General features: G+C 37.8%; 2 protein-coding genes across 4 annotated transcripts; both read left to right on the top strand.

Annotated features, from left to right (window-relative positions):
* Positions 1-1,120: 1,120 nt before the first annotated feature.
* LOC131641037 (uncharacterized) lies at positions 1,121-1,966 on the top strand. 2 transcript variants are annotated; one of them, XM_058911361.1, is made up of 3 exons: positions 1,121-1,392; positions 1,478-1,576; positions 1,869-1,966. In XM_058911361.1, the coding sequence occupies exons 1-3, from the start codon at positions 1,176-1,178 to the stop codon at positions 1,958-1,960; spliced, it is 408 nt and encodes a 135-aa protein (XP_058767344.1). In that variant the 5' UTR covers positions 1,121-1,175; the 3' UTR covers positions 1,961-1,966. The 2 variants fall into 2 exon arrangements, with proteins under 2 accessions (XP_058767344.1, XP_058767343.1); XM_058911360.1 differs by having other exon boundaries at positions 1,854-1,966.
* A 17,561-nt stretch (positions 1,967-19,527) lies between these two features.
* On the top strand, positions 19,528-20,374 carry LOC131641038 (uncharacterized). Of its 2 annotated transcripts, none has more exons than XM_058911363.1 (3): positions 19,528-19,800; positions 19,886-19,984; positions 20,277-20,374. In XM_058911363.1, the coding sequence occupies exons 1-3, from the start codon at positions 19,584-19,586 to the stop codon at positions 20,366-20,368; spliced, it is 408 nt and encodes a 135-aa protein (XP_058767346.1). In that variant the 5' UTR covers positions 19,528-19,583; the 3' UTR covers positions 20,369-20,374. The 2 variants fall into 2 exon arrangements, with proteins under 2 accessions (XP_058767346.1, XP_058767345.1); XM_058911362.1 differs by having other exon boundaries at positions 20,262-20,374.
* Positions 20,375-24,951: the final 4,577 nt, after the last annotated feature.

The raw sequence follows: 24,951 nt of genomic DNA, 5'->3' as shown, positions 1-24,951 counted from the left end.
AATATTCGAGAGGCCCCTGTTTTATTTTCATAAAACAGGGTGGATGGTTTGAAAAAGATGTGTGATTTGTTGTTAAAAAAAACTGTTTGAAAAGTATTGTTTTGAAAGAGTTTTCTGTACAAAGAAAAACTGTATAAAAAAGGAAAGGGACTTATACTCTCTAATATTCGAGAGGCCCCACTGTTTTGAAAAACAATGGATGATTTGAAAGTGAATTGATTACTGTTGTGAAAACAGTTGATTGAGTTTTAGGCTTACCTCGAAGAATGAGAAAATTGGATTTCTGAGTTTGAGGTGTTACCGTGATCCTCAAGTGATGTGCTTGGAATAAATTAGGATTTAAACAGATGTTAAGCATCCTCACCAGCAGAAAAGAATGTCGAATAAGTTCACAGCTTTCAGCATTCCATGATCATCCAGTAATTGTTTATGGAATTCTACAGCAAATGGAAGACCAAACAAACAGACAAATCCAAAAGACAATGGAGAAATAATCTCGAAGTCTCGGATGAAGTTAGAAAATTCAAGTGATGTGCAATAATAATCAAATAGAAATTTAAATGATTAACTATACAAACTATGAAAATATCAAATTCAAATGAAATTTAATCTAAGAAAAGATATTTTTTTGTGATTTTTCATGAAAGAAGAAAATATTTAGAAACATAAACTTAAATATGCATCTAAAATATTTTTGTGTTTTTTTCTATGAAAAGAGAAAATAATTAGAAACATAAACATAAATATGCATCTAATATATTTTTTGGTATTTAAATAAGGATTAGAAAAAATAAACTATATCCTATATTTAATTAAAATATTAAGTCTTTTTTATGAAAATACTTTTCTCAAAGAAAACTAAAAGAAAATAGTTAAAAAAAACTAAATGTTTGGGCCTGGGGTTTTAAAAATAGACTGGGGGGGTGAGAGCCCAATTAATTGATTAAAATGCTGAACAAACAAATAAAAAAAAAAGAGAGTGGACCGGACCGGGTCGGGTCAGGGATGACCCGGATCCGCCCACGTTTTAAACAAATGGGTTAGAAAACCCTAAACCAACACAAGAGGGCCAGCAGCGCCTCTTTCCCATTTTCTCTTGTCTTTCACGATTCTTCCTTGTTTGTGAACAAAAACAACAGCTAAACTTTCCTCCTTGCTCCATTGATCGTGAAAAAATGAAACCAGATCCCTCTCTCGATTTCTCTCTTCCTTCAGTGAACAACAACAGGATTTCCTCCCTTGGTTTCTCATCCATCTCGGGGTTCTCTCTCAATCGATATATCATCATCTCTCTCTCGCTGAGTTTTCTCTCGTTTTCACTTTCGGTGAACAAAAACAACAACCGCGGCACTTTGATTTTCCGGCGGCCATGGAATAAGAACAAAAGTCCGGGTATGCTTCAAATTCGCGTTCTTTTGTTTTTCTTTGATGACAACTCAGTGATAACTTCTCTCTTTCTGCTTACGAACAACAACAGCTTTTGCTGGGTTCTTGCTCTCTCTCGGATTCACGGTCTCTCTCGGTGAACCCATAACAACAAATAGTGACCAGGGGCCATGGAGGAGCTGCAACTCAGGTTTGTTTCTTTTTAACTCAGCTCTTAATCATAGTAGGAACATGAATTATTCGGTTAAACCCCAAACTTACTACCACGATTATTCGTATTCAGACTCAATCAAACATACAAACCCAAAGCTAAGAATAAATTACACATGGTTCTGTTCAATTTTTATGATGAATCTGTTGAAATGTTGAGATTGATTTTCTGGTGATTTACAGAGAAAATTTAAAAATGATTTGCTTTGTGTTTTCAGTTATAGAAATAATAATTCAAGCTTTATGTGTTTCTGGAGATTTTTGTGTTATAGGAAAGCTAAAGTTCACAGCAACAACAATATTAAGAGCAAGAGAGGAATTAACTTACCTACGGCGAGGAGGTGTTCGCCGGATTTTGTGTTGAGGTATGTATCGATTCTGTTTCTGGAAATTATGCTGCGAATCTCCTTGTTGTGATGCTGGACTGCGGTTTATTGTCGCTTCAGGTTGATGAAGATGATGCCACCTCTTTGGATATTAGGGAGACTTGAAGATGGACTTCAAGTTGGAACTCTCCACCAAGGTATGAAGAATTTCTTCTTCACTCTCTTCAAACCATGGAACTTTGTGACTATGAATTCTCACTTCTCAAGTGGTTTTCTTGGGTTTGAAGAATTGCTTCTTCTTGCCAAGAAACTTGAAAACTATGAGAGAAAAGAGAGAAGTGAGAAAGCGAGTAGTTTTAGTTTCTTTGGTGTGATTTTCTTCAATGAGAGAACTTCCTATTTATAGGCAAAGTTAAGGGCATGTTTGGATGATAATAAACTTGATTTAATCATTGCAAGATAAGAGAAAGAATAAGAATATTCTTTGTGAGATTATGCAAAGATATTTCTTATGATGTAGGCCATGCAAGTGGAAGAAAAATCTCTCTTTGATCCTTTTTTTTTTGTCTTATATTCCTTTGCTAAATACACCCCTTTTTGTCTTGATTTGGGCTTTTGAATATTTTGTTGAACTTTTTGCTAATCTCACCCTTCTTGTTTCTTTTTCCATGTGACATGAGCATTCTTGATGAAAACATGAAGAAATTCAATTTTGAAGAATGAAGACTTTGAAGATTGAAGAATTCAAGAAAGTCTTTGAAGTTTTACTTTTCTTTTTCTTGTAATTCCAATTTATTCCAACTTTAAATTGTATGAACTTTGCATTCTTGAAAATGAATGGAATTTTGTAATTCTTGAACTTTAGATAAAGTTCCTTTGTAATTCATTTGTTCCATGTAAATGCTTGAACTTCTTTTAGAACTTGAATGAAATTATTATTCAATCATGAAATTCCAATATTCTTGAGTGAAATTGTTATTCAAGTATGAAGCTTTGAATATTCTTGAATGATCTTGAATGAAATTTGAATTCCTTTTGAATAGAAAAGGATAGGAAATCCTTTGAATTTTAGGCCTTGAAACATGTTCTTGCCATCATGGATCTTTGAAATAATATTGAACTTGAAATTCTTGAATTCATGGTCTTAGAACCATACTTGAAGCAATTCTTTCAAAATGAACTCAAAATGGATAATGTCTTCTCCTTTTTTGCAAACCTTGAAGAAATTCTTATGGATAATTTTGAATTTGTTCTAAATTCCAAGCAATCCATATGAAACACTTTCTTTCATCAATGACAAATCCACATGCCAATTCTTTGAACAAATTCCAAACTAATCTCTTGAATCGCACAAATTGAAAATGGCACACTTCAAATGAACACAAATTGATGACTATGGATCTTGAATTGAGACACAATTTCCATTGGATATTGTCATAGGGATTATTTGAGGATGATTGAAACATTTGATTGACTTCCTGGGGGTTTTTAGGGTTTCCCAAATGTGATCCCTGATTTTGGTCCCTGATAGTTCAAAACCCTGATCTGAGGATTTGTCTGATCAATCTTTGTGTAGGAGGTATCTTGAGCCAAGAAATTAGATCAAGATAATGCACTTGAGGTCTTGATATCATGTCCCAAGCCATTAGGTCAAATTCTGAGCAAAAGCCAGGAGTGTGCTGCCTTCAGTCAAAACCCTAATTCAGTCGATTCAAAGCTGTTGAGCTTGTGAAGTGAATCTCTGAGGACCAAATGTTGATTGTTGATGAAGATAGTTCTTTTGAGATGGAGGGAGAACAAAACCCTAATTGGTTGTTACTTGTACTGATGAGTGATTTCTTGATTAAACCCTGCTGAGTCACAAGTAGCAAACACAAGCTATGCAATTTGTTAGAGATGCAAATGATGTATATGCAGATGATATGAGGTGGTATCTTAGGTCAAAAATTAGGGTATGACAGATGCCCCTATTTAAGTTTCTTCAACCTGAGACATGAAGATTGAAAATCTTCGTTTTGATAGGGTGGAAGAGACTTAAATATCAGAAGACGCAAATTTTGGACCTAAGATACCAAAATTGCGAATGATGCAAGGATGTCTTTACCGAGGGGATATCAAAACTGACTCCGCTGGGGAAAAGAGGTTGGGAAGGATGTCTCAATCCGTTTTGGGACGAGGATCCGTTTTTTTTCGGGAAAGCAAGTGTATGCTTCACCTGGGAATGATAGCTTTGTAAGAAAAGCTTAGCTATCGACATTATCGACTACCAGCATGGGGATAGACTTGTTTAATAATGCGAAGGTGAAAGGTATGAAACTGTGTTACCGACTACCAGCATGGTGATAGACTTGACAAGGTAAAAAGAGTTTCAAAGGTTCGGTTAATATTACCGACTATCAGCCTTGTGATAGACATGTTAAATAATATAACCAGAACAAAAGGGTTACCGACTACCAGCCTCGTGATAGTGGTTTTGAAGACATGATCAATTATCAGCCGAGTGATAAAATGATCCTGGAGACTTTGCTAGGGAAATTACTGGTTATTCAGCCTTGTGAACAGTAATAAGGCCCTGATTGTCAAATGGTCTTCATGATTGATTTCCTTGAAAGGAAAAAACTTTTGAAAGAGACATAAGCTGCTCAGATGACGAGGCTATTGCTTATTGTCTGTTTTTCACGGCTCTGTTTGGGGAATTGGTATTTTGAATCTCTGGTAAAGACAGGGTTCAATCCATGAATGAATTGGAAAGAAACAGTCAAACAAGACTTTGTACCCAATGAGGAATGAACTCGAATGGGTATTTTCTCCTTTGTTTTGGAGAGGAGAAACTGAAGCAACCTTCTTCCACGAGGAATGATCTCAGTGGGGAACTGGAGAAAGAATATGTTTTTTCTGCTTATGGGTGACAATCTACTGGAGAGATGACACGCCCATATCTGCTTCTTTTTCTTTTTCTTTTCTTTTTTTCTTTTTTGCTTTTTCTTCTATTTTTTTGGGATAGATATATCCTAAACAAGCGATTATTGAAAAATGCAAGAATGCATAAATGATGCAAATATGTATGAATGATGAATGTCATGAATGTAGCATGCATGCTGACGAAACTGACAGACAATGAAGTATATACTGGGGAAGGACCGACGTCGCAATACAACCAGATACTTGGCAAATGTTTTTCAACACGTTGTAGATAGCACGGGTGATGAATGGTGCTGCATGTTTTAAACTTCTCCGGGGAAGATAAGCATTTTTCCTTATTGAGATGGAAGAACCTTTTCACTGGAGATAGAAAATCTTCGTTACTGGGGATAAAAGACCTTCTTCACTGGGGATAGAAGAGCTTCTTCACTGGGGATAGAAGAGCTTCTTTACCTCGAGGGATAATTGCTTCAAGAATTCTTTTCTGGGACAAGAATATTGTTGTCTCAACAATTTTTCAGGGAGAATCCTTTTGTTCATCCTTTGGAGACGACTGCTGATGTTCCTTCTGTTGTTCACAACTCAAAGGAGAGTTTCGCTTTTATTTTGAAAAAGTGAAGGTAAATTCATTTAAAACTTTTTTCTTTTTTGTTTCAAAAGTGAATAACACAATTAAAGCGTCATTTTGCAAGCTAAAAGAAATTAAAGATTGCAAACAAATGGGCACAAGGCTCAAATTTATTTAATAGGATGGTAATCAGCTAAAGGCGTGATTCCATAGAATATTTACAAAAAGTTGAAAATGGTAATTATGCGGAAAAGGCTACATTGAAAGCAATAACCACTATTCCCTCTAACAACTTTGAGTTCCAACTGTGCTTGTCGCTTCAGATTGGCGATGATTTGATTGAAGATCCTTTGATGAAAATACTCTTCAGGTGACGAAGTATGGACTGATGCAGTTACTTTGTCATAAATCCCTAATTTTTGCCTAGATTGCCCTTTCAGGTTTTCAATCTACCAGGATGAATTTTTTCTGTTTATTGTCTCTAATTTTTGCCTGGACCGCCCTTTCGGGTTTTCAGTCCACCGAGACGCTTATTTTTGCCTAAGTCGCCCTTTGTGGGTTTTCGACTTACCGAGCTGTTCTTTTGTATTTTTTAGACAAAGTATTTCTTGACTGCATCAGCATTCACAGGATGTGGGAGTTCATCACCATCCATGGTTACAAGAGTCATGGCGCCGCCAGAAAATGTTCTTTTGACAACATACGGGCCTTCGTAATTAGGAGACCATTTGCCCCTAGAATCTGGTTGAAAAGACAAGATTTTTTTAAGCACGAGGTCGCCTTCTTGAAATTCACGAGGTCGAACCTTTTTGTTGAAGGCGTATTTCATCCTTGCTTGGTACAACTGTCCATGGCATAGAGCAGTCATACGTTTTTCTTCGATTAAGTTCAACTGATCGTATCTGTTTTGACACCATTCAGCCTCTGATAACTTGGTCTCCATGAGGACTCTCATTGATGGAATTTCAACTTCTACGGGGAGCACAGCTTCCATGCCGTATACTAGAGAAAAGGGAGTTGCCCCTGTTGAAGTACGCACTGAAGTACGGTACCCATGTAAAGCAAATGGCAGCATTTCATGCCAGTCTTTGTAAGTGACGACCATTTTCTGGACGATCTTCTTAATGTTCTTGTTAGCAGCTTCAACTGCGCCGTTCATTTTTGGTCTGTAAGGAGAAGAGTTATGATGCTCAATCTTGAATTCCTCACACAATTCTTTCATCATTTTGTTATTCAGGTTTGAACCATTGTCAGTAATGATCTTGCTGGGAACACCATATCGGCAAATGATGTTGTTCTTGATAAACCTCACAACCACTTGTCTTGTAACATTGGCGTAAGATGCTGCTTCGACCCATTTGGTGAAGTAATCAATTGCTACTAAGATGAAACGATGACCGTTTGAAGCTTTCGGTTCGATCATTCCAATCATGTCGATACCCCACATGGAAAAAGGCCATGGAGATGAGAGAACGTTGAGTAGAGTCGGTGGCACATGGATCTTATCTGCATAGATTTGGCACTTGTGACATCTCTTCACGTGTTTGTAACAGTCTGATTCCATTGTCAACCAATAGTATCCTGCTCTTAAGATCTTTTTGGACATTGCATGCCCATTTGAATGAGTTCCAAAGGACCCTTCATGCACTTCATGCATTAACATATCTGCTTCGTGTCTATCCACGCATCTGAGCAAAACCATGTCGAAATTTCTTTTGTATAGCACATCTCCGTTCAGGAAGAAACTGCCAAAAAGCCTCCTTAGAGTTTTCTTATCTTTGTTTGATGCCCCAAGCGGGTACTCTTGAGTTTGAAGGAAGCGTTTGATGTCGTGAAACCACGGTTTATCATCGATGACTGCTTCAGTTGCAAACACATAGGCGGGCCTTTCAAGGCGCGTAATTCTGACTTTAGGCATATCGTTCCAATGATTGACTTTGAACATGGAAGATAGAGTAGCCAAGGCGTCTGCCATTTGATTCTGATCTCGAGGTATATGATGCAATTCAACCTTGTTGAAGAAAGTCAACTGACGTCTTGCATAATCTCTGTAGGGAATCAAGCCAGGGTGGAAAGTTTCCCATTTGTCTTTGATTTGGTTGATCACGAGGGCTGAATCTCCATATATGTCAAGGATCTTGATCCTTAAGTCAATGGCTTCTTCGAGACCCATGATACAAGCTTCGTATTTTGCGATGTTGTTGGTACAATCAAATAGCAGTCTGGCGGAGAATGGGATATGAGTACCCTTGGGAGTGATGATGATTGCCCCAATTCCATTGCCAAAAGCGTTTACTGCTCCATCAAAAATTAGGCCCCATCTTGATCCAGGCTCAGGACCTTCCTCGGGTAATGGTTCGTCACAATCTTTCATCTTCAAGTACATGACATCTTCATCAGGAAAGTCAAACTTGAGAGATTGATATTCATTAATTGGTTGATGCGCCAAGTGATCGGCGAGAATGCTTCCTTTGACCGCTTTTTGAGCACGGTACTCAATGTCATATTCGGATAACAGCATTTGCCATCGGGCAATCCTTCCTGTTAAGGCAGGCTTTTCAAAGACATACTTGATCGGATCCATTTTGGAGATTAACCAAGTAGTATTGTTGATCATGTACTGGCGGAGACGTTTTGAAGCCCAAGCCAAAGCACAACATGTTTTTTCGAGCATGGAGTAACGAGACTCACAGTCTGCGAATGTCTTACTCAAGTAATAGATGGCATGTTCTTTCTTACCGGTTTCATCTTGTTGTCCAAGCATACAACCCATGGATTCTTCTAACACGGTAAGGTACATGATTAACGGTCTTCCTTCAACTGGAGGAATCAATATCGGTGGTTCTAACAGGTACTCTTTGATACTGTCAAACGCTTTTTGGCAATCTTCAGTCCATACAACCCCTTGATCTTTGCGGAGAAGTTTGAAAATTGGCCCACAAGTAGCAGTCATTTGAGAGATAAATCTGGAGATGTAGTTCAATCGTCCGAGAAATCCTCTTACTTGTTTTTCAGTCTTTGGTGCAGGCATCTCTTGAATAGCTCTGACTTTGTCGGGATCTACTTCGATACCTCTTTGGCTGACGATGAAACCCAAGAGTTTTCCAGACCTAACCCCAAAAGTGCATTTGTTAGGATTCAAGCGAAGCTGATATTTCCTTAGTCGTTGAAACAACTTCAAAAGGTATTCAATATGTTCTTCTTCTGTGCTGGACTTGGCTATCATGTCGTCCACATAAACTTCAATTTCTTTATGCATCATGTCATGAAAGAGAGTAGTCATTGCCCTTTGGTAAGTTGCGCCTGCATTCTTCAATCCAAACGGCATCACTTTGTAGCAAAAAGTACCCCATGGGGTGATGAAAGATGTCTTCTCCATGTCTTCAGGAGCCATCTTGATCTGATTATAACCGGAGAACCCGTCCATGAAGGAAAAGACGTTGAACTTAGCGGTGTTATCAACCAGCATGTCGATATGCGGTAATGGAAAGTCATCTTTGGGACTGGCTTTGTTCAAGTCACGGTAGTCAACACACATTCTGACTTTTCCATCTTTCTTCGGAACTGGCACTATGTTGGCCAACCATTGAGGATACTCAGAGGTGACAAGAAAACCTGCGTCGAGTTGCTTTTGAACTTCTACTTTAATCTTGTTAGCCATATCAGGGTGAGTCCTTCGCAATTTCTGCTTAACTGGCGGACATTCTGGCTTCAATGGCAAGTAATGCTGAACAATATTGGTATCCAACCCAGGCATGTCTTGGTAGGACCAGGCAAACACGTCAACATATTCTTTGAGAAGGTCTGTCAACTTACTCTTGATATCAGTATCAAGCAGCGATCCAATGGTCACTTCTTTTTTGTCTTCTTCAGAACCCAAGTTGATCTTTTCTAAAGGCTCTTTGTGAGGCAGAATGGCTCTTTCCTCGTGCTTAAGTAATCGAGAGATCTCGTCCGGAATCTCCTCTTCTTCCTCTTCTTCGGCTTCGAACACAGGAAACTCAAAGTTGGGAGAGGGCATAGGGTTATTGCATTCAATGGGTTTATCAATAGTAAATCTGCACATGTGATTTATATCTATTTCAGAAAATTTATGAATGCAGGAGTGTATGCAGATTTTTTTGAAAAAGTTTTTTTTTTTATTTTGGTTTTTTTTAGGATTACCATTTCCAGAAAAAGCAAAAATAAAACATATAATGTAGGGAATTCAAAATGACACTTTATTTATGATTCATTTTTGAAACAAAGCCCTAAACACAAACTCATTTGTCTTGGGCAGGACAAAGAGGGAAACTTTTAAAACAAAGCCCTATACACAAAGTTATTTGGGCGGAATATTTAAAAGCAAAGCCCTATAAAACATCTCTCTGCTTTGGGCAAGGCAGGAGGTCAAAATAACAACGAGGTGATTACTTTGAGCGGCGAACAACATTCGGAACGTCGACAACCTTCCAGTAGCAACGAACTCCTCTGTGCATTATGTATTCAGGAAAATTCTCCCCAGAATTATCTTCAGTTTTGACATTGACCGCTGGTCGAGCAGGATTTGAAGGTCCTGGTTTGTCAACCTTGTTCTTTGTAGAGTTGAAACGGTCTTCTTCTACCTCTTGAAGAGCATAAGACGAGTCACAATCTTCAGAATTTTCAGGATGTATTTCCCAGTCTTCAGGATGAAGAGACTCATTGTCAGCGACACTTTCTGAGTCAGTTGCGGGACCATCTTCCCCTTCATCTTCAAAGATGGCATTTATGTGATAGTAACCATCTTCAGGATTGTGAATCTTGGTAGATGCGTTGAAGCTGAAATCTTCAGTAATTTCAGGCTGCTGAGAAAATTGACAGGGCTGATAAGCCTCTTCTGGTTGACTATCATATTCAAAGGAATCTCCCCATCCAGTTGGTTGGATATCTTCAATCGCAATCTTGTAACTTTCAGGTGCAGTGTATTTCACCATATAATCAAATTTTCCACTTGGTTGTCCCAAGGTGTCCCAGATCTCTGCAGGAACAGGCTCAGTTTCTTTGCCTTTGGATTTCTCTAAAGGAGGATATGGTTCTTCCTGAGATATGTATCCCGAGTTATTGAGATAACATTTCCATTCTTCTTCAGGATCAGGTAGACCTTCTTCAATGCATTCTTCGATAAGGACATTAACCTCTTGAGGAATTGGGTTAAGGAATCCTCCACTAATGAATGTTTCTTTGATCGGACGAAGAGTTTCATCCTTCTTGGTGCAGTTTGAGAATGTTGGTGAACATCCGAGACCTGTTCTAGTTTCAATCTTGGTCGGGATCACAACTTGCCCCCAGCCAGTGGTAGTTCCATCTTTCACTACTTTTACTGCTTCTTTGTAAGAAAAGATCGATGCTCTTTTTTTGGAAGATTCGTCTTCTAAAGAGAGACCTTGGAACTGCGTTCCTTCCTCATTATCGGCACTTATGAAAGAGAAATTGGACAAATGGCTCACCATCAAGGCTTGTTCTCCACTTATCGTTACCAATTTTCCATTTGTTACAAATTTTAACTTTTGATGGAGCGTAGAAGTTACTGCCCCTGCTTCATGAATCCATGGTCGTCCTAACAGACAGCTATAAGCAGCTTGAATGTCCATGACCTGGAAGGTGATTTGAAATGTATGTGGACCAATTGTCATGGGAAGGTTGACTTCGCCGATAACAGACTTTCGCGATCCATCAAATGCTTTGACAACTACACCACTAAACTTCATAGGCATTCCTTGGTAAGACAAGCGAGCAAGAGTCGTCTTTGGCATCACATTCAAGGAAGATCCGGTGTCTACCAACACATTGGACAAAGAGTCTGACTGACAGTTCATAGAAATGTGCAAAGCAAGATTGTGATTTCTGCCCTCCTCGGGGAGTTCTTCATCACAGAAGCTTAAATTGTTGCAAGCAGTTATGTTGGCTATTATCCCATCAAAGTGATCAACAGTCACATCATGGTCTACAAAAGCTTGATCTAAGACCTTCATCAGGGCTTCCCTGTGGGCTTCTGAGTTTAACAGTAATGAAAGTATTGAGATTTTTGAAGGAGTCTGCATAAGCTGATCCACAATCTTGTATTCACTTCTTTTGATAAGCTTCAAAATTTCGTCAAAGTCAGGATTGACATTGGTTCCACTGGATTGACCAACATCAGCGTTTGTATTACTGACAGGAGTTTCCTCAGGATTCCCCACTGGGGTATTAACAGGATTTTGCCCGGTTGCAGGAGCAACAGGTTGCTTTGAAGGTAGTGGAGTATACACACGTCCACTTCTTGTTACTCGACTCACATCAGCGATGTTCACGACAGATGAGAGAGTTGGTAAAGGAACTTCTTGTCCATCCTTTATCATTGTTGCATTGTAGTTGTATGGAACTGCCTTGTCAGAGTCATAAGGAACAGGTCCAGGTAGACAAATGATCAAAGGAGCAATAGGAACCTTTGGCTTGTTGTAGGTAACTTCCATGCGCTCAGGCATGTTGAAATGAGGAACGATGATGTTAACTGTAGGCATTTCCGAGTTGATATCTGAGACTAAAAGCTCATGCGGATAACATCCTATCATGTTAACTTCATTTTCATCCCTATTTCGGTAGATCTGAAGAGTACCATTATCCAACAGAACTTGGAGATCTCTTCTCACAATTGAACATCCGTGAGGATCTACACAACATATGCTACAGGAACCGTATTGATGCTGGCGAAAATTCTGCCCTCGACAGAGAGTGGCATGCATTTGTACCAAATCGGCTCTTGAGTAATTGATATTATAGACCCGGTATGGACCAGGACATCCATATACCATGTTTACAACATGCCCTCCATGATTGGGCAGCGGATTTGCTTGCACATTAGGATTCAAATTTCTGAAAGAGAGAAGATTAGATCTAACCAACCTCTGAACTTCATATTTCAAAGCTATGCAATGCTCAAGATCATGGCCAGGTGCTCCTTGATGATAAGGGCATGAGACCTCAGCTTTGTACCACCATGGGAGTCTCTCAGGTACTGGTGGTGGTGCTTTAGTTTGAATAAGGCCTCTTTCAATCAAGGCAGGGTACAATTCTGTGTAAGTCATTGGAATCGGATCAAACTGTGGAGCTCTTTGCACACGATTCTGATTGTTGTTAAGTTGTTGAGCCTGTTGTCGAGGCTGTTGTTGTTGAAACTGCGGAGTAAACCCCGGATTCGGCGTTGTATTAACGACTGGTGTGATAGCAGCAACCTGTCGTTGACGACTGACATTTCCTCTTGGCCTCCCTTGGGATACCATGTCAACACTTTGTTCTTTCTTCTTTGGGAAACCACTTCCGAACTTTTTGGTTCCGCTTGAAGATCCACCTTCTTTAGTTAGACGTCCGGTTCGGACTCCTTCTTCTAGACGCATCCCCATGTTTACCATTTCGGTGAAATCACTTGGAGCACTAGCAATCATGCGTTCATAATAAAACGGACTGAGAGTATTCAAGAAGATCTTTGTCATCTCTTTCTCTTTTAACGGTGGATTAATCTGAGCAGCAGTTTCTCTCCATCGTTGGGCATATTCTTTGAAAGCTTCATGGTCTTTCTGAGCCATGGATCGAAGCTGATCTCTGTCTGGAGCCATATCCGAGTTATACTTGTATTGTCGGACAAAGGCCTCGCCTAGGTCATTGAAAGTCCGAATATTAGTGCTATCCAAGCCTGTGTACCACTTCAGTGCGGCACCAGTCAAACTGTCTTGAAAGTAATGGATAAGCAACTGATGATTATCTGCATAAGTAGACATCTTTCTGGCATACATCACAAGATGGCTTTGTGGACAAGAACTACCTTTGTACTTCTCAAAGTCAGGGACCTTGAATTTAGCAGGTATTTGTACACTGGGAACCAAACATAGCTCCTGGGCATTTTTTCCAAACAAATCTTTCCCACGGATAGCCTTAACTTCCAGTTGCATCTTGTTAAACTGCTCTTGGAGATCTCCCACAAGGTTACGCTGATTCGTGCTATCACCTTGATCATGATAAATCTCATTGCCATCATAAGGAACAGTGTGAACCGTAGGGGTCGGAACTGTCATAGTGGGTTGAGAAAGTGCCATAGTGATTTGGGAAAAAGTTACCCCTGAATGTGGAATAAATGCTGAACCTTGTGCAGCAGGCGCTTCAGTTGTAGCTGTTTGAACCCCAGAGAAATTATGGCGGAAACCTGTACCAAAACTGAAAGGCGGGCCCCAACCTTCTGGCATGGAGAAAGATGGAATGTTGAATGCAACTGTAGAAACTGGAGTAGTGACTTCAGATGTTACCGTTGTTTGGCTGTTAGGTGGCGGCGGCTGATTCTGTGCGGCCATTAAAGAGTCAACCAGAGTAGTGAGACTTTCCAACTTTTCCTGAAGGGTGGTCACTGTACCACGAAGCTCGATATTCTCTTGTTCAGAGTGTTCCATTACTCTTCTTCTACTTGAACGAGTATTGTATCTGTGATCTGATTGCGAGCGCGGTCGAGAAACTTTGAGACGCGACAGCTTGACGATCTAATGGAGAAAGATCCAAAAGATGAGACTCTATACAACAGACTCGATATGCAGAATGATGTATGCAAAAAGCAATTTATGATTTTTCCAATTATTTTAAAGATTATTTCCTTGCAAACATTTGAACACAAACAAATCTTTTATTCATTCATTTTTTTATTGCAATAATGGGAAATGTTACAACATTAGAGCGTAGCTCCTTACAAAAGCAAATGATAAAAAAGCTAAACAAATCCTAAACATCTTCATCAGACGAAGAACCAAATGCGTTGTGCAGCTTGAGCTTCATGATTTCTTTCCCATAGTAAGCTTTCAATTTGCCTTTTCAGCCCTCAGTTTGTCGACAACATTCTTCCAATCATCAGGAGTCGGAGCGTTGCTTGTCGAGGCTTCAAGATTCTTCTTGCTTTCTTTGATGTATCTTCTGATTGCGGCATCTTTCTGACGGATCTTCTCATCTTTGCTCATGAGCCATCCATCTTGATAATAGAGAGTTTCTTCGTGATCTTTCACTCTTTTCTTCAACTTTCTATTTTCCTCATCAGTTTTACGAAACTTTTCTTCCCAAGCGTCTTTTTCTAACCTCATCTTGGCTAAAATCTCTTGGTATTCTTCCACATTGTTAATGGGAACATTGGGTAGTTGAGACACCAAAGGGAACATGGGTTTTTCATAATCATAAGGCATTTGAAACTCCTTTGCTCTTTTCTTTACCCAGCAGGTATAGGCGTTTGTAGCAATGCAGTTTCTTTCCCCACCTTTTTCTTTTCTTCGGACGTCGTACCAAGCTCTTACCATTCTTGTCTTCAACCTTTGAGGATCTTCCCCTTCTCGGTAAAAGTAGCATTCCACTGCGAGACCAATTGGTTTAACTGAATTTGCATACCCGAGTTGTCGTCGGGCTAGGACCGGATTATAGTTAATTCCTCCTTGTGTGCCAATGAGAGGTACGTTGGCGAACTCTCCACAACTATCAATGGTTTCTGTACCACAGCGAGCCAAGGTATACCAATGAATATCATTATTAGTAAGAGACATGAGTCTTCGAGGCCAACGCAAGCCTTCTCGGTTTTCCGTGAAAATAGGAGACTTAGGTAAGTGTGAAACAATCCATTTGTACAAAAGAGGTGCACAACATACAATGATTCCACCACCTTGGCGATTCCTATGATGGATAGAGAAATACGTGTCACTAAGCAAAGTCGGAACGGGATTTCCAATCAGAAAGATCTTTATGGCGTTGATATCAACAAAGTCGTTGACGTTGGGAAACAGAACCAACCCATAGATGAGCAAGGCTAGTATAGCTTCAAAAGCTATCATGCTACCAGTGTCAATGAAATCAAAGGCTTTCTTTATTAGAAACTGCGAAGTCAAACCCGGAAAGTTTCCTTTGGTAGTCCAATTACTTTCTATTTCAGATTTCTTCAAGTGGATACTTGCTGCAATGACTGGTGACTTAGGAATGGCTTCCAAACCATTGAAAGGTATTTTGTCAGACACAGGAATACCCAAAAGATCGGCGTATTCTTCCAAGGTTGGTACCAACTGATAGTCTGGAAAGGTAAAACACCGGTAGACGGGATCATAAAACTGAACCAGAGTTTTGAGAAGTCCTTCATCAACATGAGTGTTCAAGATAGGCAAAAGCTTTCCATGGCTTTTCCTAAAATCAGAAGGATTTTGTACAGAAGATGCTAACTCTTTCAGCCTTTCCACATTAGGCATTTTGAAATCATACTTTTTGGTATGCCTTTTTACCCACTCCATAACTTAATCCTATAATGTTTGCAAAGAAAATTCTCTAAATTTTTTTGGAAAAATCATGTTTTTATGGGAAAAGATGGGTTTTTAATGAATGTATGAATGCATGGATGCGTGGATGCCACATATTCAAACATGGTAAAGCAAACATGGTAGTTCAAACATGGTAACGCAAACATGGTACTACAAACATGGTAATTCAAACATAGTACTCATAGGTTCAAAGGTCCAGCGTCACGAGCATGAGGTCAGAGAACCAAACATGGGATAGTACTAGGGTTTATCACCTGCAAAACATGTTCTACTGATACGTCAGAGTCTACATTTTTCTTTCGGATATTACCGGCTTGCACAACTGAACTTGTGAGCTAGAAATATTCTCAAGAAAAACTCGTCTGAGTGTGGTTCTCCGCATGACAACTATCCAAGTCTTCACCTGGATCGTTTCTGCACCACGTCCTAATAAGGCCAGGATGGGTTGGGGTTCTACAGCCAACTCAGCTTCTACAGTTCAATGAAAGCAATAATGTCTTCGCAACTGAACTTGCTAAACATATACTACAAACAAGGAACCTCCACTGAGCGGAAGGATTCTCATGCTGACTTTTTAAGGACTGAACTCCTTGTATGCCATACATGACTATACCCTCCACCTAATTCTTATGTGTACTTAATCCGGGTTAGGATTTGTCCATAATGTATCACTTGTAACAGAATCACACAAGTAACAGAACCAAGGAACCACACATAAAATAAAAACATAACAAATAGAAATAACCCTTTCTTTGGAAACAATAAAAAGATGGTTCCCCAGTGAAGTCGCCATTTTTCTGTCGCGGGCAAAAAATCGTTTTGTTCCTCTTTTTTGTGGATGAGACACCTGATGCCTTCTTTGGGCTCGAGTGCTCAAAAAAATGATTTTTCTTTTGTACCGACCAAACTTTTTATTGTTTCCAAAGTAGGAAAAGGAAAAAAGCTGCAATAACCTAAAAAGGGGGGGAGAGATTCCGGGTAAGAGGGTTGGTTATACGAAGGGAAGGTATTAGCACCCAACGTATCTATAGTACTCTATAGGTTTCTTTGTTTTGTTTATTCCATTCTTGTTGTGGTGGAGGTTCTTGTGAAATAGGTGGGACCTAAGGTGTTTGTTTGATTATGCTCGCAAAGATCATCGCGATCCTCTGCATACATATCCCTTAGAGGGAATCAGAGCATCTGTAGCTCGGGGTCTACGGGTGCTAAGGTTTGAGTGGTTTTTTTTTGTTTTGTTTTGCTCGCCAAGGATCGACCTTGTGCCTACGTATTCTCAAAGGGATGTTGAGAAAGTCAGAGCAATCGTAGTTCCCACTTATGCTAGTGGAAGCAAAGGAAAATAGACAAATGTCGTCTAAATGCTAGATGTATCTAATCTATATCATCACATACATCTGTTTGATTTTTGTTTGAAAATCTTTTCATTATAAGCCCGGGGCCATGCCACTTAGGGTGCTTAGAATGATAAAGATGTTTTTGTTTGTTTAACCAGCCTTGTAGCAAAAACTTTCAATGAAGTCAGCCTTGTGACAAAAAGTTTTGATTAATCAGCCAGCCTTGTGGCAAAAGTTTCAATGAAGTCAGCCTTTTGACAAAAACTTTGATTAATCATCCAGTACGGTGGTAAAACAGTTTTGATTGATTAGCCAGCCTTGTGGCAAAAAAGTTTGATTGATTGATTGATTGATTGTTTGTGATGATATAAAAGAGATACTCCTAGCATAGAGATGAAAAATGTCTAATCTCCTAGGGTATTTGATTTGGATATTGGGGATGCTTATAAGAAGCCCGTGGGTCCTTGTACGAAGCCCAAGAGGAGGCTATCCGAGGGTCCTTGCATTGTAAGCCCAAGAGGAGGCTATGGGAGGGACAATCCAGGGTCCTTGCATTGTAAGCCCAAGAGGAGGCTATGGGAGGGTCACTCGTTTGTACAAAGCCCAAGGGGAGGCATGGTATAGTTGGTTTGAGCTCTTAGAGCGATTTCACCGGGAAACCATACTCTATGTCCTAACCTAAACTAGGGAGATTCTTTGCACGAAGCCCAATAGGAGGCTATGAGGAACCTAGTGTTGTACTAAGTTGAACAAGTATATAACACAATCACACATATGAACAAGTACAAACAAATATGCACAAGTACATGAACAAATATGAACAGTTATATGAACAGTTATATATGACAAAGTGTGTGCATATAATGGAGTTTATGAAGGAAATATACCTGTAAGCATGATCCATTTGTATACACAGGGCTCGGGACTCATACTCGGGGAGAGGTCCACTTGAGTTTATTCAAAACAATGTAAACAGGTATTTACAAGGGGCTTGGGACTTATACCTACATGGAGGCCCATGGTATTTTTGGGAAGATTTAAAGAAAACCTTCATTTTTGGTTTGTTATTCAAAGTTAAAAATCAAACTGATCGAGATATGTACAAAAGGCGTACAATGAAATACCTAATTTCATGTACTGGAAGGGGTATGTACAAAAGGGGCTTGGGACTTATACCTACGTGGAGGCCCATGGTATATTTACAAAACATGGTTGATCGTTTTATTTAGAGACGCGTCGTTTGATGTTTTGAAAACAGTTTGAGAAGTATTGTTTCGAAAGAGTTTTCTGTACAAAGAAAAACTGTATAAAAGGAAAAAGGAGTGGGTCTTATACTCTCTAATATTCGAGAGGCCCCTGTTTTATTTTCATAAAACAGGGTGGATGGTTTGAAAAAGATGTGTGATTTGTTGTTAAAAAAAACTGTTTGAAAAGTATTGTTTTGAAAGAGTTTTCTGTACAAAGAAAAACTGTATAAAAAAGGAAAGGGACTTATACTCTCTAATATTCGAGAGGCCCCACTGTTTTGAAAAACAATGGATGATTTGAAAGTGAATTGATTACTGTTGTGAAAACAGTTGATTGAGTTTTAGGCTTACCTCGAAGAATGAGAAAATTGGATTTCTGAGTTTGAGGTGTTACCGTGATCCTCAAGTGATGTGCTTGGAATAAATTAGGATTTAAACAGATGTTAAGCATCCTCACCAGCAGAAAAGAATGTCGAATAAGTTCACAGCTTTCAGCATTCCATGATCATCCAGTAATTGTTTATGGAATTCTACAGCAAATGGAAGACCAAACAAACAGACAAATCCAAAAGACAATGGAGAAATAATCTCGAAGTCTCGGATGAAGTTAGAAAATTCAAGTGATGTGCAATAATAATCAAATAGAAATTTAAATGATTAACTATACAAACTATGAAAATATCAAATTCAAATGAAATTTAATCTAAGAAAAGATATTTTTTTGTGATTTTTCATGAAAGAAGAAAATATTTAGAAACATAAACTTAAATATGCATCTAAAATATTTTTGTGTTTTTTTCTATGAAAAGAGAAAATAATTAGAAACATAAACATAAATATGCATCTAATATATTTTTTGGTATTTAAATAAGGATTAGAAAAAATAAACTATATCCTATATTTAATTAAAATATTAAGTCTTTTTTATGAAAATACTTTTCTCAAAGAAAACTAAAAGAAAATAGTTAAAAAAAACTAAATGTTTGGGCCTGGGGTTTTAAAAATAGACTGGGGGGGTGAGAGCCCAATTAATTGATTAAAATGCTGAACAAACAAATAAAAAAAAAAGAGAGTGGACCGGACCGGGTCGGGTCAGGGATGACCCGGATCCGCCCACGTTTTAAACAAATGGGTTAGAAAACCCTAAACCAACACAAGAGGGCCAGCAGCGCCTCTTTCCCATTTTCTCTTGTCTTTCACGATTCTTCCTTGTTTGTGAACAAAAACAACAGCTAAACTTTCCTCCTTGCTCCATTGATCGTGAAAAAATGAAACCAGATCCCTCTCTCGATTTCTCTCTTCCTTCAGTGAACAACAACAGGATTTCCTCCCTTGGTTTCTCATCCATCTCGGGGTTCTCTCTCAATCGATATATCATCATCTCTCTCTCGCTGAGTTTTCTCTCGTTTTCACTTTCGGTGAACAAAAACAACAACCGCGGCACTTTGATTTTCCGGCGGCCATGGAATAAGAACAAAAGTCCGGGTATGCTTCAAATTCGCGTTCTTTTGTTTTTCTTTGATGACAACTCAGTGATAACTTCTCTCTTTCTGCTTACGAACAACAACAGCTTTTGCTGGGTTCTTGCTCTCTCTCGGATTCACGGTCTCTCTCGGTGAACCCATAACAACAAATAGTGACCAGGGGCCATGGAGGAGCTGCAACTCAGGTTTGTTTCTTTTTAACTCAGCTCTTAATCATAGTAGGAACATGAATTATTCGGTTAAACCCCAAACTTACTACCACGATTATTCGTATTCAAGCTCAATCAAACATACAAACCCAAAGCTAAGAATAAATTACACATGGTTCTGTTCAATTTTTATGATGAATATGTTGAAATGTTGAAATTGATTTTCTGGTGATTTACAGAGAAAATTTAAAAATGATTTGCTTTGTGTTTTCAGTTATAGAAATAATAATTCAAGCTTTATGTGTTTCTGGAGATTTTTGTGTTATAGGAAAGCTAAAGTTCACAGCAACAACAATATTAAGAGCAAGAGAGGAATTAACTTACCTACGGCGAGGAGGTGTTCGCCGGATTTTGTGTTGAGGTATGTATCGATTCTGTTTCTGGAAATTATGCTGCGAATCTCCTTGTTGTGATGCTGGACTGCGGTTTATTGTCGCTTCAGGTTGATGAAGATGATGCCACCTCTTTGGATATTAGGGAGACTTGAAGATGGACTTCAAGTTGGAACTCTCCACCAAGGTATGAAGAATTTCTTCTTCACTCTCTTCAAACCATGGAACTTTGTGACTATGAATTCTCACTTCTCAAGTGGTTTTCTTGGGTTTGAAGAATTGCTTCTTCTTGCCAAGAAACTTGAAAACTATGAGAGAAAAGAGAGAAGTGAGAAAGCAAGTAGTTTTAGTTGCTTTGGTGTGATTTTCTTCAATGAGAGAACTTCCTATTTATAGGCAAAGTTAAGGGCATGTTTGGATGATAATAAACTTGATTTAATCATTGCAAGATAAGAGAAAGAATAAGAATATTCTTTGTGAGATTATGCAAAGATATTTCTTATGATGTAGGCCATGCAAGTGGAAGAAAAATCTCTCTTTGATCCTTTTTTTTTGTCTTATATTCCTTTGCTAAATACACCCCTTTTTGTCTTGATTTGGGCTTTTGAATATTTTGTTGAACTTTTTGCTAATCTCACCCTTCTTGTTTCTTTTTCCATGTGACATGAGCATTCTTGATGAAAACATGAAGAAATTCAATTTTGAAGAATGAAGACTTTGAAGATTGAAGAATTCAAGAAAGTCTTTGAAGTTTTACTTTTCTTTTTCTTGTAATTCCAATTTATTCCAACTTTAAATTGTATGAACTTTGCATTCTTGAAAATGAATGGAATTTTGTAATTCTTGAACTTTAGATAAAGTTCCTTTGTAATTCATTTGTTCCATGTAAATGCTTGAACTTCTTTTAGAACTTGAATGAAATTATTATTCAATCATGAAATTCCAATATTCTTGAGTGAAATTGTTATTCAAGTATGAAGCTTTGAATATTCTTGAATGATCTTGAATGAAATTTGAATTCCTTTTGAATAGAAAAGGATAGGAAATCCTTTGAATTTTAGGCCTTGAAACATGTTCTTGCCATCATGGATCTTTGAAATAATATTGAACTTGAAATTCTTGAATTCATGGTCTTAGAACCATACTTGAAGCAATTCTTTCAAAATGAACTCAAAATGGATAATGTCTTCTCCTTTTTTGCAAACCTTGAAGAAATTCTTATGGATAATTTTGAATTTGTTCTAAATTCCAAGCAATCCATATGAAACACTTTCTTTCATCAATGACAAATCCACATGCCAATTCTTTGAACAAATTCCAAACTAATCTCTTGAATCGCACAAATTGAAAATGGCACACTTCAAATGAACACAAATTGATGACTATGGATCTTGAATTGAGACACAATTTCCATTGGATATTGTCATAGGGATTATTTGAGGATGATTGAAACATTTGATTGACTTCCTGGGGGTTTTTAGGGTTTCCCAAATGTGATCCCTGATTTTGGTCCCCGATAGTTCAAAACCCTGATCTGAGGATTTGTCTGATCAATCTTTGTGTAGGAGGTATCTTGAGCCAAGAAATTAGATCAAGATAATGCACTTGAGGTCTTGATATCATGTCCCAAGCCATTAGGTCAAATTCTGAGCAAAAGCCAGGAGTGTGCTGCCTTCAGTCAAAACCCTAATTCAGTCGATTCAAAGCTGTTGAGCTTGTGAAGTGAATCTCTGAGGACCAAATGTTGATTGTTGATGAAGATAGTTCTTTTGAGATGGAGGGAGAACAAAACCCTAATTGGTTGTTACTTGTACTGATGAGTGATTTCTTGATTAAACCCTGCTGAGTCACAAGTAGCAAACACAAGCTATGCAATTTGTTAGAGATGCAAATGATGTATATGCAGATGATATGAGGTGGTATCTTAGGTCAAAAATTAGGGTATGACAGGGAGTAAACGCAGAAACTCACCAAATTTTCTTTGAAAATTAACCCAAAACTTCCATAGGGAGAAAATGCAGGAACCCGTTGCACTCCTTGCAAATAAACCCAAGACTTCCGCTAGGAGAAAACGCACAAACCCATTGAGCTCTCCTAGAAAATTAACCCAAGAATTCCACAGATCATAAACGCAAGAATCCATGAGGCTCTCCTTTCACTTAATTATGTATCATATATGATAAACAATTGAACCCACTAGGTGTGGAACTGTGGGCTAAGAAAGTCATGTCTATCATGGTTTTGATGATTACAAATTTTGAAGATGTAACCTGATTTTGATGACAACTCATAGATATGCAACTTGACTTAAAAAACAAGAAACTATTTCAAATGGCCAAAGATGCATAAGATAGTTTGGTCAAGACCTTCCTCTAAATAAAGCCAAAGATTAGGGTTTAATAACCATTGTGATATCCTCTGATGATAGCTTCATACTTGAAGATATCTCAAGCCTCGTCCCCAAGAAGATTCAAATAAAGTGCTTATGTGATTGGCGTATTCAGCAAGACTTGAAGCTTAGTGTGAAAGAGAGAAAGTGTGAAAGCCCGTATGACTGTGTCTAAGTGATCATTGTTTTGTAAGAACACAAGGGAATTTTCATAAAGTAATATGGGTAAATCACACTCTCACTAAAACTATTTTTGAAGTCTCTATTTCTCAAAGCAAATAACCTAAAAATATTTTGGAATCTAGCCTGATGAATTGGAAACGATTAGAGCATATACTCAATCGATTCTATAAGATAAAAATGAGTCCATAATCAATTGTGATAATGTCTTAATGAAGGATAGCGAATTTATATCAACTCTTTCCAAAATGGAAAAAATTAATTGATTATTTGGGTACGTTTAATTTGCTTAAAATGAGGGACTAGACATGACAAATATTTTTGTAATCTGTTTGATGCAGATATTAATCATGGGACTCGATTAAACAGATGGCAAGAGAATGGACAATTACATGAATTCTTGTCTCTTAAGAAACCATGGGACAACTTTTTGTTTTGAGCACAAATTATAAGAAAAAATCAAAATGCCAATTTTTTAAAAAAATATTATTTAAAAAAGTCTCTCTCTCTCTCTCTCTCTCTCTCTCTCTCCTCATTAATATTTTGATTCTTAAATACTAGGGTTATATATAAGGCATATCTAATGAGAATGTGAGAATGAATAAGAACCATCATATTTAAAAAGGAAATGTTGAGATTAAATTGTTATTTTCACTAAATCATATGACATTAAGAGGAAAGAGAAATCATTAATCAAATATATATATATATATATATATATATATAGAGAGAGAGAGAGAGAGAGAGAGAGAGAGAGAGAGAGAGAGAGAGAGAGAGAGAGAGATGAGGGATCATAAACTTACACCTGAAGAGTTACACCACGAGTTACACTCGCTCATAACTTCATTTCAAATAAACATTTTTTAAAATCAACCGTTGTATTGAAACATAATATCATATAGATCATACATATAAAGTTTGAGATTAATCTATAATGATTTACGATACCATCAAGATATCTAAAGATTAACATTAAAATGAACTTTTATATAACGTTAATTTTGATGCAATTCAATGACATAGTAAATCATTATATATTAATCTCAATCTTTATAGGTATGATCTATATGATATTATGTTTTAATCCAACGGTTGATTTTAATAAATATATATTCAATATGAAGTTACAAGCGAGTGTAACTCGTGGTGTAACTCTTCGGGCTCTATATATACATACATATATATATATATATATATATATATTAGTAAAAGTTATATTATTTTATTTAGTACATGAACATACTAAACAAAGTACACAAAAAAATTATCAAGTGCATTGATCATCAAACAAAGTAAGGAACGAGTTGTTTTGTATTGTTCTTTACTGTCTAGTATTGTTCTCTCTAGTACTTATCATTTTGTAAATCAAACGCATCCTTTAGGTCATCCAATCAATTGGAATAAGGGCTCTATCATTAGACAATCTCATGGATAGTTACCTTTTATGAATCAACCTTTGCCTATAAATATATGTCTCTCCCCTCACTTTTTCACATCTTGAAATGTGAGATTTCTCTCTTTCTTTTGAAGTGTTTGTTTGGTTTGAAGTTAAACTCTTAAAAAATTGGGTTGGAGGATTTCATATTAAGTATCTGTTTGGTTCGTGAGTTGAGTCACTTATGATAAAACTCTCATTTTGGATTACTGGAGATAACTAGTGAAAAATATTTTTATCGATTCTTGAGCTCATCCTAGTTAAAAGTCTAGTTAGTTTTAGATCATCCTGGTATAAAATCTTGATTCGATGTATGGTCAGTCCATATAAAACCCCGGTTCGGTTTGGAGGATATCCAGTTCAAAAATCCACATTGGAGGACTAATCGCTTCATTCCATTGTTCGTTATTAGGTTGGACGTTAATCTGAAACTTTATTTTTCCTTGTATAAGGCGGTTTGTGAGCTTAACCTTCTAAAAGCTCATAAGCATCATTGGATACTATCAATATCAATTATTGGGGAGAGGAGTTGATCGCATATTTTAGATTGAGCTTCTATAAATCTCTGGTGTCATCTTTTTTCCATTCTCTTCCACTTTCCGCGTAT

Source organism: Vicia villosa, unplaced genomic scaffold, assembly GCF_029867415.1.
Source record: "Vicia villosa cultivar HV-30 ecotype Madison, WI unplaced genomic scaffold, Vvil1.0 ctg.003466F_1_1, whole genome shotgun sequence".
In the NCBI taxonomy this organism is placed as follows: Eukaryota; Viridiplantae; Streptophyta; class Magnoliopsida; order Fabales; family Fabaceae; genus Vicia; species Vicia villosa.
The sequence above is the reverse complement of the archived record's forward strand: the minus strand, read 5'-3'. Positions and strand labels throughout refer to the sequence as shown.